The sequence below is a fragment of the Gossypium arboreum genome, chromosome 8, assembly GCF_025698485.1.
Source record: "Gossypium arboreum isolate Shixiya-1 chromosome 8, ASM2569848v2, whole genome shotgun sequence".
Lineage (NCBI taxonomy): Eukaryota > Viridiplantae > Streptophyta > Magnoliopsida > Malvales > Malvaceae > Gossypium > Gossypium arboreum.
Genome location: NC_069077.1, coordinates 6,233,683 through 6,247,713, shown reverse-complemented (window position 1 = coordinate 6,247,713; position 14,031 = coordinate 6,233,683). Strand labels below are relative to the sequence as shown.

Genomic DNA, 14,031 nt, shown 5'->3' with positions numbered 1-14,031 from the left:
GATACTAACTCATATTTCACGCTCAGTCTGTCAACCTGAACCGCTAAAGTCTACAAGTAGTCGGCTACCCCCCGAATCTGGGTTATGGCTTCCCCCATAAGATAATCTCTATTTCTGACTTGGTCTTGCACATGGTGAAGCTTCTCTTTCCAACGATCCTCGTTTGCCTCGAAAAACTGGATCCGCATCTCACAGTTCTGCAGTGATGCCTCTAACTCTCCTATTATTCCTTTCATTTCTTCTATCTTGCTCAAACTTGCCCTCAGCTCTATTGCGGTGTTACGGTTTCGGTACTGATGCAGAGACTTCTCGAGTTCTGCTACTCTAGCCCTTATTTCACCTCGCTCGATTCTACTTTCTGATAGACTCTTCTCCAAATCTTCGTTTCGTGCCTGAGCTTCTCGGAATTTCCTTTCCCACCGGTCAGTATTGGCCTTTTCTTCCCGAATTTCATGGCGCCATTGTTCGGAAGTCTTACCTAAGCCCGCAGTCCTCATAGATAGGCGTAGCTTCTTGTAGTCCGTCTTCAGGCTGTCCAGGTCTTCTTCGGCCTTGGTTTTTCCTTTTCTCCACTTCTCAGCCTCTGACCTCTGAACTTCGGCGTCTAACCTTAAGTGCATTTTTTCTTCTTCCAATTGCTCAATGTTCTTCCCAAGCTCTAAACTCTTTTTCTCGAAATCTTGCTTTATAATTTCTAATTCTGATAGGCCGATTTATAATTGTTCATCGACAGGCCGAGCACTCTCCAAGCTTGGCCTAGGAATATTATCATTAATCCTCTTCTTAAACCACTCACTGTACTCGGGTGTTACCATAGAACCGACGGCTAACCTCTTCATCCAACAAGTTTGCTTCCAAGCATCCGATAATTCCCGAACTCTCTTCTTATAGTGAGCACCTTTAAATGAGAATTCACTCTGAGCAAGTCCGTAGGTCGTCGATACAAACTGCCTCGACTTGTATTGCCTCAAAGCTATCAACGGAGTATACCCGATAGCTCCCCAGATTCCTAGCAATGGCACCCAATCGAAGTTACCACATCAGTACATGATCTCGTCGGGGACCATCCAATAAGCTCTCCACTCGATATCCCCCTCCTTAAGGTTTTGAAGAATATCCATCCATTTCTCCTCCGAGATATCCTCTCTCCTTTGTATAACCGCTTCTTCCTTCAAAGAGGAATAACCTTCGGAAAAGACTCGACAGAAAACCTTGTCTACCTTCCAAAAGTGCCCATGAAACCATACCATCAATAGTTGAGCACATCCAATAAATCGTCCCTCGTCCGTCTTCCGACATGAGTTCAAAGATCTGAAAGTTTCTGCCAATATCGCCCGTACTGGAGTGATTCCCTTCTCAAGGCGATCAAACAAGTTGATGACTGCCTCATCCACGTGCCTCAAGGCCTTAGGAAAGATCACTAATCCGTAGATGCTGAAGGTAAATATATCAACCCTCTTTCTTTCGTCTGGATGAGTCAAGATGAAATCTCGCAAATTCTCCCAAGGGACACATTTGCTATCTCCTTTTTGCTGAATCCGAGCGGTGACCCAAAGCTCGCTCATCCCAGAAATGCTCATCAATTTCTTCACGAAAGCCTGACTACTAAAAACCCGGGCATAAGTCTTCCGGACCTGAATCTTTGGACACCTAAGCAGCGTAGTGTATTCCTCTATGGTAGGTACCAGATCCATTTCTCCAAAGGTGAAACACTTATATGCGAAATTCCAAAACTGCACCAAGGCTCGGAACAAATGCTTATCCACTCCAATGTCTAGCAAGTAGGATATATCGCATAACTTTGGTAAAACAACTGATTGATCCTTTCATCCCAACTAGCCCAAATGTCTCTCAACTCTTGCAGCTTATTCTATACTACATTGACGCGAGTGAAATCCCGTAGCTCCGATACATGCCCTTCTGCCAAGCTATCCCCTCTCTCAGATTGTAGCCTTTCTGACCAAGCACGAACGGCTGCATTATCCTCGACTTTACTAAGAAATTCATTCTCCATGTCAAATTTTCTAACTTAGTAATTGAATGTAGATTAACGCCTCCTTTAGTATGCAATGTCATGCAAAAAAAAGACAATCAAAACAAAACATCGGTTAGTATCAAATAGTAGCGATAGAATGCAAGCACATAAACGGTGATTATAACGCATATACAGGTAAGTACTAAGGCTCGACGCGGCTCCACCCAAGGATAGCTCCTAAGGTTCACTATATGTGGTTTAGTTCTAGGAAAAGGGGTACCCGAACCAGCAGATTCCTCAATCCTCACCCATTATAGGCTCATATAGATAGAGTTCGGTTCGGGGATACATTTCCCTATGACCATGCGAACATGAAAATCTCACGAAATCATAGGTACGGATGTACCCCGGAAGCAATCCACTAGCCCATGCGGAGGTGAAAACCTCACGAAAGCGTAGTTTCTTACTCCCACTTAGAAGGTGTGACTACAGTGGCCATGTAATGAAATGCAATGCTATTCTACAAGGCCCGCACCAAAACAATCATACAACCAAATGCAATCGAAAGATAGATGATTTTTAAAATACATTTTCGGTTTTTGACAAAAGGACGGTAAATAATCGATTTTCATGGCTCGACTCTCTCCTCCCCAGCTGGAGTCGCCAAGCTATCGAAACCATCCCTCAGTTAAAAAAAATTAATTTTTTTATGAAAAATGGGGGAATCGACTTTTGAAAAACAAAACATATAGAGTCGCCACCGATCCTTTTGTTTTGGTGTGATCGGATCGCCTAAGAATTTATTTTAATAAAACCTTTTGGTTTACTAAAACAATGATTCTAGTCTACGAAAATATGAGAAAACGGGTTCGAGAGTCGGTTACGTATGAGGAAGGATTAGCACCCTCACTACGCCCAAAAATTGGTACCAAATCGATTAAATACTGTCCTTATGTCTGGAATTAAAATGTTTTGAAATGTGGTTCTTTTTAAATAACATTTGAATAACCCGAGTCGGTTGCCAAGAATTTCTTGTTTCGACGTCCGAAAATTTGAAAATCACAAAAGGATGCTCACTATTTAGTTCAACGGAAAACCAAAACCCAGCACAGTAGGGCATGATTCTTCGAATTCCCAAACATTGACCATTACCTTGCCTTAGAAAATGAGTTAAATTTCAAGAGATATTCAATTATTTTGAACAAACGGGAGATTGTAACCCAACACGATAGGGCACTATTCCCCGAGTTGCCAAACATCGAACATTTCTTTCGTTTTTAAGAGTTTTTAGAAAATGTGAGTGAAATTTTGAAGGGATCTTCGACTGTTTTGAACAAATGAAAAAGCGCAACCCAACACGATAGGGCACGATTCTCTAATCGCCGAACATCGAACATCACCTTCGTTTTGAAAAGGGTTTTTTATACATGAGTGAAAATCTAAAGGAATATTCGATTGTTTTGAGCAAACGAAAATCACAACCTTTAGAAGACACGATAGGGGATATTTGATTCCAAACGAATTGTCAAACCACGATTCCGAAAATATTGCCTTCGCTTTTAACGAATTAATTCGGTTTAGAAGACACATAGTGAAATTTTGAAGGATATTTGATTATTTTAAGCAAACGATCTCTAAAATATGTGTTATAGGATGAATATTTCCAAATCGAATGATATGCAAAGTATTAAAGAATTTAGGTCTAAAATTGACAATGTACATGATAGCTTAAATAATATATAAAATATAAAAGAATAATAAAACACATGATAAAATATAATGTACATAATAAATTCATAAAACACGTATATATAAATAAATTTGGGAATAATTATTTGTAAAAAAAATAGCATGAAATTAATAATGTATAAAAATGAAGTAAATATGTAAGTTATATAAGTAACAAAATATATATATAAAAAAACGTATGGATAATATGAAATACAATAAATTATATGATTTAAAAGGGTTTTTAAAAATATTATACACATAAATAATTTTAAAAGAAGATATATACACATAGAAAAATATTTACATAAAGTTATATGAAAATAATAACATGTACCATAGTAAAAATAATTGAATATGTGCCATATACATGTGAAAAATGTTAGAAATAATTATATGACAAAAGATCATTTAATTAAAATATGAATTATAATATTAACCTAGTTTTATCATAAATTATATACATAATAAATAAAAACGCAATTAATTATAAGTTTTAAAAAATATATATGTACAAAAACATAGCTTTAATAATGCATGTAAATTAAATATAATTACTACATGTATGTTTAACCATAATTCAAACAATACGTAAACTATGTGGAATTTTTCCATTTAAATGATAAAAATATATAATAAGTTATGGGGGTAAGTTTAAAAGAAATTACATGTATAAAATAAGATAGGATTAATAATATACATATATATGATAATGCACCAAAACATCCATATAGCACATTATGCGCAATGTAAAAATGATAGGCTAAAAATACAGTACTGATTTTAAAACCAAAACACAATCGTCAAAGGAAGAAAAACAAAATAATTAATCAATCAAGAACTTAAAAGGAACTATGCATGTGAAACGAATTAGGAAAAAAGAATAAAAAAATAAACTGAAACAAAATTACAAAATCAATATGGATCTTCCTATAATGCGTGTAAACATATAAGGGTCAATGCTGGAAATATTCTAAACCTCCAAAACATTCTGATTAAGTAGGAGTCCAATTACAAATACATTCAAAATACCAGTCCAAATAAGAAATAAGCACATAATTTAACTGAATAATAGCGTGAAAGAAGAAGGATCCATGGCGAAATTATCCTTCTCCACGAAAAGGCGCGGATCCTGGGGAGAGAGGAATTGGATCGGGCCAGGCAAGCTTAAATGGCGTCGTTTCAAGGCTACAATTCCATGCCTTGAACGTCGTCGTTTCACGGTGCTATTTAAAAGTGAAAAAAAAAAAGAAAAAAACAGCTTCTAAAGCTTATTTCAGCAGAGCCAAACGAAAAGGGGAAAAGAAAACCCTAAGGGTTTGCTCACATTCAATCGCCACTTTCAACATCAAAATTGATGAAGGCGCCGCTTGATTTCCTTCTCTACACAACGCCGATTCTTCCTCAAATCACGACCAACAGACGTGGCCTCTAATGATGATCTTGACCTCAAGATCTCTTCTTATACTTCAAGTTTGGCGAAGCAAAGTGAGATCAATGACCGATTCAAAAGTGAGATTCCTTATTCTTTTCCTCCTATTAATTCCTAGTTCAATAATGAAACATAAGAATGAAAACATTCAGCTGAAATTTACAGGCAAATATTAAGCAGAAAATCACCTTTAAAAAAAAAGGACTTGTGAAATACTCTATTTTTTTTATATCTAGTTTGCGTAGTCTCTTCGTGAAAAATCCCCCCCTTTTTATGATAGATTTCAAAATAAAATGAAAAATAAAGAAAATGGAAACTTAAAAACGAAAAAAAAAGAACCACCTTTAAAGAAATTTTCCTTCTCTGTATTTGATTGTTATTGCGTAATATGCGTGTTTCGTATGTGTTCGTAAAATGTGCACCCCCCCTTACAAAGATTGAATCGTTGGCTTTATAGTTGGCAGGAAAAAACCAAAAAAGAAAAATACAAAATATTTTCCTATTGGCTGCCATTCTCATTGCTGTTCTTTGTTTCTTTCCGCAGGTACCGGTCTGTTGGCATGCGCACGGGGTATGGGTCTAGGCTGGAGCAGCATGGGGGTACGGAGGCTGAGGATGCTGAGGGGCAAACACGTGCTGCTAGGGCTTCAGTCTTGGTTTAGAGTTCTGGGCCTATCGGGCCTTGTAAATTTGGGCCAAGTTTTAAAATCGGGCTTAGGTTTAACTGTTGGGCTGTGGGGTATTGTAATCATTTGGACTTTGGACTGTTAATATTTATATTTAATATTTATGTTTTTTTTTTGTGTTTATTTGGGCCGGGCAAATTTGGCCCACTACACTATTTATCTTAAAACTTTCTAACATGTACCCCATTGGTTTAAAATTTATATTGACATCCATTACTATATTTATCTATATTATATATTATCGATAAATTTTGGGTTTAAATCGTTTTGTATAGTTTTCTTTTCAAAGTTCTTATAATACTTATTCGCAATTCATTTATATGTTAAAGTTTGTATATTATTTACTCTATATTTTTATCGTTCGATGATCTAACTTAAATTTTTGTGCGTATATACATATTCCTAGTTTCTATAAAATATTTGAATTCTAGCATGGCTAGCTTTTATGATCTATTTGTTTTATATTATTCCATATGTTATTGTGACATGTTATTTATTCATTTTTATGGTATTATCGTTCATTTGTGCTTGTAAATTTGATTACATTTTTCTTTAATTAGCTATATTTTATTGTTTGTTTTGTTAACCGGTTTCCTAAGTTATATTATCTTCATTCATTCATCATCGTCGTATTTTATGCATGCATATTTTCCCATGTTTTTATTTTTTTCTTTTGGTTTATGAATGTCGCTTTACAATTTCTAGCTCTTTGGTCGACCCGCGCTAGTGACCCGACCCGAGGAGGATCCGCGTGTTTTCTAGGGAGGGGCTAATTTCACTTTTAGCCCCTCCGCTTTTTTTGTAAATTTACAATTAAAGTTTATTATTTTTAATTTTTACCCCATGATTTTGACTTGATTTTGATTCGGTCTTTTTTTAAGCTATGCGTTTTGGAGGGGAGAATATTTTCCAGTTCGGTCCTTCCACGTTGAGTGCGCTTTTCAATTCTGTCCTTTTCTCTTTTATTTGTTTCTAATTTTGCCCCAAAACTCCTGTTTTCAATTCAATTTAGTCTTTTTTTTAGTTACTTTGTTATTTTATTATTAAATGGATTAATTTGACATTATTATCATTATTTTAATATTATCACTATTATTATTATATATTATTATTATTATTATTATTATTATTATTATTATTATTATTATTATTATTAGTAACATGTTTATTTTATTTTTATATTTATTATATTATATTTATTTTATTTCTGTTACTATTATTTTATATATATTTATTACCATTTATTTATTATTATTAGTAACATATTATTATTTTTATTATTTTATTATTATTTTTTATCATGGTACTATATTAACTAGTTTTGTACTGTTATTACTACTATTGTTATATTTTCATTCTATTTATTTATTTATCTAAAACCTTAAATACCTTTATTTTATTTTATCATTTATTTATATCTTCTTATATAATATTATTTTTTCCCTTTTATATTATTATTAATATCATCATTACTATTAATATTTTTGTTTTTAAGTTTTTTTACCATGCTTATTTATTTCTTTGTTTAATATTAGTCCTTTTCCGTTTCAAGTTTTAGTTTTTTCTACTTATTATTATTTTTGTTTCTATTTTTGGCTGATTTATTTTATTTTATATTATTTTTCTTCTTTGTATTGTTATTTACATTAACACATTTATTATTCTATTATGCATGTAAATACCTTAATTTATTTTCCATTCTACCACGAAAATCATGTTACATTTTACCGATACATTTAAAATTATTATTTTTTAAAATAAACATTATTTCGTATTTCGGATTCGAAAAAGTCGTACCTTAACTTACAGGGTTTCGATTTTCTTGTTAAATCTAAATAAATGAATACTTTAAAAAAAATGTGAATTTTAAATAATCTCGAGACTTAAAAAGAACTTGTATTATAACTTACGGAATATGATTTCTTTCTAAAAACCGGGATAATCGAATGTCTCTTTCAAAGAATAAAACTTTTCGGTGTTATTTCTAGTTTTCGAGGATTTAAGGTATCGTGTCCTAACTTACGGGACGTGATCTTTTCCTCGATTAGTGTGAAATACATTATCTCCTAAAAATTTTTCGATTAAATAATATTTTAACAAATGATTGTATTTTTAAAATTTCTTTAAATTTTTAATTTTCGACACTAAGACACTAATTAATCAATTAGGTACCAATTTTTGGCATTATGAGGGTGCTAATCCTTCCTTGTGCATAACCGACTCCCGAACCAATTTTCTGAATTTCGTAGACCAAAATCGTTTTTAATAAATCAAATCATTTATTAAAAATAACCACTTTTCGAGGTGACCCGATCACACCTCATCAAAAAAGGATTGGTGACGACTCCAATTTTCGTTTTAAAAAGTCGATTCCTCCTTTTCAAAAAGATGCTTTCGACAAACCTTATTAAACTCCATCTATTTTATATTGATTAGAATAAGGTGTTTCAATCTTACTAGGATATGGCTTTACAAGCCTATAAATAGACATAGTCTATTCCTCTTGTATTCATTCGAATTCGACATAGTGAATTTTCTTTTCCTCTGCCCGTGATTTTTTCCCGAAAGGGTTTTCATGTAAAATCTGTGTATTCTTTATTTTATTTTATTTCACATGATTAAAAAAATAATATAAATTATTTTATATCTAAATTTAATTATAATATTAATAATAATATTAATTTATATAAATATTAATATAAAAATTTTTAAGTTTTATCATTATAAACATTAAAACAGGCCAAGTCAGGCCAGCCCAGGAATTCCTAATTGGAACAACCCAACAAGTTTTAAGCAAATAAATTATTAAAAAATAAAACATTAAAATAATTTTAAAAATTATAAAAATCAGTTCAACTATTGGTTCAATCGATTTTTAGCACAATTCAACTAATTTTTACCGGTTTGTGGGTCAATCAACATTTTACATCTCACCAAACCAATACCCTAGCCAATTTTATTGGTCGATATGGTCCGATTTAGACAACATTGAAATTTAGAATATTTTATTTTTGAATTTTGAATAGTTTTGAGTTTTCATAAGTTTAGATTTTTAAAATATATTCTTTTAATTATTTATGTTTTTATTTAAAATATAAAAAAAATAGTTTTAAAATTTCTTGTAAGGATCAAATTGAAAAAATAAACATTGAAGGCTTAAAAAGTTTTAATATCCCAAAATGAAAGTATATTTTAAAGGGAACGAAACGTTTGAGATATTTAAACGTTAATTTTGTAAAGAGATTAAAAAGACATAGAGAGTCAAAAAGATTTAAAGTTGAGTGGATTAATTAATATTTTGTGTTTTCTTTGAAAGAATAATTTGAGTATAAGATGTGAAGAAATTAAAATAGAAAAGATTCTCACCTAATTATCCCAATACTTCAGCATTAATATTAAGATTAAAATTAAAATCACACTAATAACAAAAATTAAGCTATAAATTTGATAGTTTTGAAATTGCATCAACTCTTTCTGCTCCCCACTAATTACGCCCATAAATGAATCTTCCATATAAGTAGATTTGATATTTAACAATTTAATTTCATTATAGTTCAACAACACCAATTAAATCTGCTTCCAAATAATAAAATCAATTTATATATGTTTGGTGTCCATCAATTTTAATAAAATTAAATAAAACTTAAGACAGCTAGAGCTTTAAAGTTTAGTGGATAAATTAATATTTTCTTTTTCTTCTAGAAAAAAAAAAAAAAAAAAGACCATTCAAGTCAACTTAAAACACAACAGGCTGACCAAACTTAATTATCAGAATTACTTACAACTTGTTTGCAATTTACAAATTATAATACAAGCGGATTCGTCTACAGTTAATTTTTGTGTCAAAGATAAACTACTCTTTTTGGACTCAGCTGAATCAAAGGCCGAGGAATCCCTGCAAGTAAAAACTTCACTCCTGTAAATTTTCAATAACCTGGCCTACCAAAACTTCAGTCATTCTGAATTCTTGTCTTATTTATGAAGTTCACAGATCCCCTTTCCTTCTTCTTCAATTCTCTCTTTTCCATCTTCTTCACAGACTAGATAATAGAGTCATTTGCAAGGAGCAGTGTGACGATGGGAAGAGGGCTCAAAGGCAGTGAACTGTTGCCTTTCACGGTACAGTTCCTGAGAGGAAGATGGTTTGCACTTTTTGCATCCTTTCTAATCATGGCTGGAGCTGGTGCCACATATCTATTTGGAACCTACTCCAAAGAGATCAAAGCTGCACTGGATTATGATCAGACAACGCTCAATCTCTTGGGCTTCTCAAAGGATCTTGGTGCTAACGTTGGGGTTTTTTCCGGTCTTATTGCTGAGGTAACTCCCACTTGGTTTGTTCTTCTAGTTGGTGCTGCATTAAACTTCGGAGGGTATTTCATGATATGGTTAGCTGTGACTGGTAGAATAGCCAAGCCAAAGGTTTGGCAAATGTGCATTTACATCTGCATAGGAGCTAATTCTCAGAATTTTGCCAACACTGGAGCTCTTGTCACCAGTGTCAAGAACTTCCCTGAAAGCAGGGGTTCAATGTTAGGCCTGTTGAAGGGCTATACAGGGCTCAGTGGAGCTGTAATGACACAAATTTACTTAGCTGTATATGGAAATGATTCCAAATCTCTTATTCTTCTTATCGGATGGCTTCCTGCTGCAATTTCCGTAATATTTGTATATACAATTCGGACAATGAAGCCTGTTAGACACCCGAATGAAATTAGAGTGTTTTACCAGTTCCTTAGCGCCTCCATTTTGCTAGCAGTTTTTCTCATGCTAATAACTTTGACAGAGAAACTAGTTACTTTCTCGAAAGCAGCATATGCTGGGGCTGCCACAGTGGTTTGTTTCCTTGTCTTTTCCCCTCTCTTTATTTCCGTTAGAGAAGAATTGCTCATTTGGAACATGCAGAAACACCCAATTGGTTCTCCAATGGAGATAACAGTAGACAAGTCAACCCCTGAAATAGTTGAATCCAAACAAGTGGTTTCCATGCCTGGTTCTCCAAAACAGGGTGATGAAAAGGTAGAAAAGTCTTGTTTCTTAACCATTTGTGACAGGCCTGAGAGAGGAGAAGACTTCACAATTTTGCAAGCACTGACAAGCCTTGACATGTGGGTTCTGTTTCTTGCAACATTCTGTGGACTTGGAGCAAGCTTAACAGCAGTAGACAACTTGGGGCAGATTGGTGAATCCCTTGGCTACCACAACAAGACAGTTACTTCCTTTGTGTCCCTTGTTAGCATCTGGAATTTCTTCGGAAGGGTGTTTTCTGGATTTGTCTCTGAAACACTAATTGTAAAATACAAGGTTCCACGGCCACTCATGATGACCTTGGTCCTTCTACTTGCCTGCATTGGCTACCTCCTGGTTGCGTTTCCAATGCCAGGTTCACTCTATGTAGCATCCATCATAATTGGATTCTCATTTGGTGCACAACTGCCGCTGATTTTCGCCATCATTTCCGAGCTTTTCGGCCTTAAGTACTACTCCACATTGTTCAATTGTGGACAGTTGGCTAGTCCTCTCGGCTCGTACATATTTAACGTGAAGCTTACTGGGTTTCTATACGATCGAGAGGCAATGAAGGATCTTGCAAAGAAAGGTCTAACACGATCCTCAGTGAAAGCATTGACCTGCATTGGCAGTCACTGTTACAGGCTACCGTTTATAATCTTGACTTTTGTTACCTTCTTTGGAGCCTTGACGTCTCTAATTTTGGTGATAAGAACCCGAAATTACTATAGAAGCGATATATACAAGAAGTTTAGAGAAAATGCTGAGAGTTTATGAGACAACAAAATGATCATTTGGGATTAGCATTGATAAAATAACAGTATTGTTTCTACCATATTATCGCATGTTGTTATCGGTATACTATTTTTTATGTATTATTTACTGCTTCCTACCTCATAATTGAAAGATACTTACACAATATCCAAATTTGTCGATGAGCTTCAGAAAAGCATACGATAGTGCTCACCGGGAAGTGATTTGCCCACACTACTTTGTTGGGATTACCACCCTCTCTCCCCAAATCAAATGTCTCTTTTCTGTCGTTTTGTGCTAGATCCTGTGATTCACGGGTGGGCAAGTCACAACTTGTGATCTCCAAATCATTTGTTTATGGGATTTAGGAGCTGTAATTTCAGGACAGTTTTCCTTGAATTCGGCCCAAGTTGTAGGACACCCACTTCACGTGGGGTGATTTTCATACGTTGATTGGTCAGCCAAAGCCAATCCCCAAACGTTAGCGCCTCTTGCTCCATTTCCCACTACCCTTTTCCACCCACATACATTCACACTAATTTATATATAATGGCTCCTACCATATGTATTATATCTCAATCCGGGAAAGAAAAATATATGTTTGTGTGTATTCAAATTTATATTTAATTAAATTAAATTTTAATTGATTTGTTAATAATAATTAATAAATTAATTTTTTTCTGGAAAATGAATATTGCATACTAAAACTATATAATTTTTATATGATAATATCGAACTTTTTAAAAATATTTTTAAATAGATGTCTCCGTTGATATTCATTTAACAATTTAATCTGCATTTATATTAAAATAAACAACAATAACTCAAAAAGAACTTATTGCTTGAAAAATTGAGAAAGAGAACTCACGAAAGTGGTGTGGTTTTTGGAGTTGGTGAGTGGCCATTGTTTCAATTTTTAAATTGGAATAATTCCAAACTTTATCCCCTGTTTTACAAAATCGAGAAGTTGAAATTTTATCAAAATAATATAAAATAGAAAAGTTATTTACTAAAATAATATGGGTGACGGATTATTTATGAATTGGTATGAGTTTAAAATAAATTTTAAATTTACATTTAAAAAATTGATGTATAGTAAAAATTGTGATAATTCTACATTTAAAATAAGTATAACCAATCAGAAATTGAAGTTATAAGAATCACAAATTTAAATTTAATCATAATTTAATTTAATATTATTAGTTAAAAATTATTTGTTCATTTTAAATAGATTTATTGTTTAAATAGAGATCTAACCATAAAATATAGGAAAAAGCTAAATACAAATATATTGATAATTATTAGTTAAAAATTTTGACCTAAAAAGGATGTGCTAATTTTATTGTATAAATCCTCATTGGTTAGGTCGGGTCAAGCTTAAACATAATATTAATAAATTTATGCTTATTCAAACCCAACTTAATTCAGAATATCGGCTTAAATTTAAAAATAAACTGGGTTTGGGCTTTGGTCAAAGCTCGAGCCCTAACTGTAATAGGCCAATTTTGGCCTGGGCCCGGAAAAAATAGTAATCAAATAAATAAAGCCAAAGGATGCAATCGGTCAAAAACAAGCCAAAAAGGGCCAAATTGAAAGACGATCACTAAATTGGGGCCAAATCAAAAAGATGAAGAAAGCCAAAGAGTTATCAAATTTTGTTGACTTGGTAAAAAGCCAAAAATAAGAAGATATTATTTTATTTTTATTTTATTTTAATTTATTAAATTAGTTAGGCTATTTTTAGTAACCCCATGTATATAAATAGGGATATGTTGTTCTTTGAAAGGGGGGAATTACTTTGATATTCTTACTTTAATTTGGAATTGGATTATTCTCTCTTTTCCTATTTCCATTGGAATTGAATTATTTTTTTTTCTCTTTCAATTACGTGGGAATTTTGTCTATTTCATTTCAATTTCTTTGTTTTTCCTAAATTCGTCCAATTTCTTTTAGCACTTCCATTTTTTTATTGTTTTGCAATTAAGTTTTCATTATTTTTTTTGCCCTAAAATTTTTTTTTGATTGCATTTTGGTCCTCTTTGAAGCTGTGCGTTTTGGAGGGTGAAGATTATTTCCCTTTTGGTCCTTCCTTGTTGTTTGCATGTTCAAATTGGTCCATTTCCTTTTATTTATTTTTTGTTTGCCCCAAAATTTTGCTTTAAGGTTCGATTTAACCTTCTTCTTTTTTTTGCTATTTTATTATCAAATTAACTAATTTGATATATTATTGCTATTATTATGTTTCTATTTATATTTATTTTGTTATTCTAATACTATTGTTATTTATCTAATTTTTATTTATCTATTTATATTTCTACTATTATTATATTTCTATTTATTATATTTCTATTTCTATTTATATACTAATATTATTTTCATTATTATTTTTCTTATATATGTTTTTTACTCTTGTTATTAACATTCTATTTATTTATTTATGTTTTTTT

The 14,031-nt window shown here is 32.6% G+C and overlaps 1 protein-coding gene across 2 annotated transcripts; it reads left to right on the top strand.

Annotated features, from left to right (window-relative positions):
- Positions 1 to 9,598: 9,598 nt before the first annotated feature.
- On the top strand, positions 9,599 to 11,758 carry LOC108467650 (protein NUCLEAR FUSION DEFECTIVE 4-like). 2 transcript variants are annotated; one of them, XM_053031464.1, is made up of 2 exons: positions 9,599 to 9,739; positions 9,861 to 11,758. In XM_053031464.1, exon 2 carries the CDS (start codon positions 9,899 to 9,901, stop codon positions 11,606 to 11,608), a length of 1,710 nt encoding a protein of 569 aa, XP_052887424.1. In that variant the 5' UTR covers positions 9,599 to 9,739; positions 9,861 to 9,898; the 3' UTR covers positions 11,609 to 11,758. The 2 variants fall into 2 exon arrangements, with proteins under 2 accessions (XP_052887424.1, XP_052887425.1); XM_053031465.1 differs by having other exon boundaries at positions 9,630 to 9,722.
- The last annotated feature ends 2,273 nt before the right edge of the window (positions 11,759 to 14,031 follow it).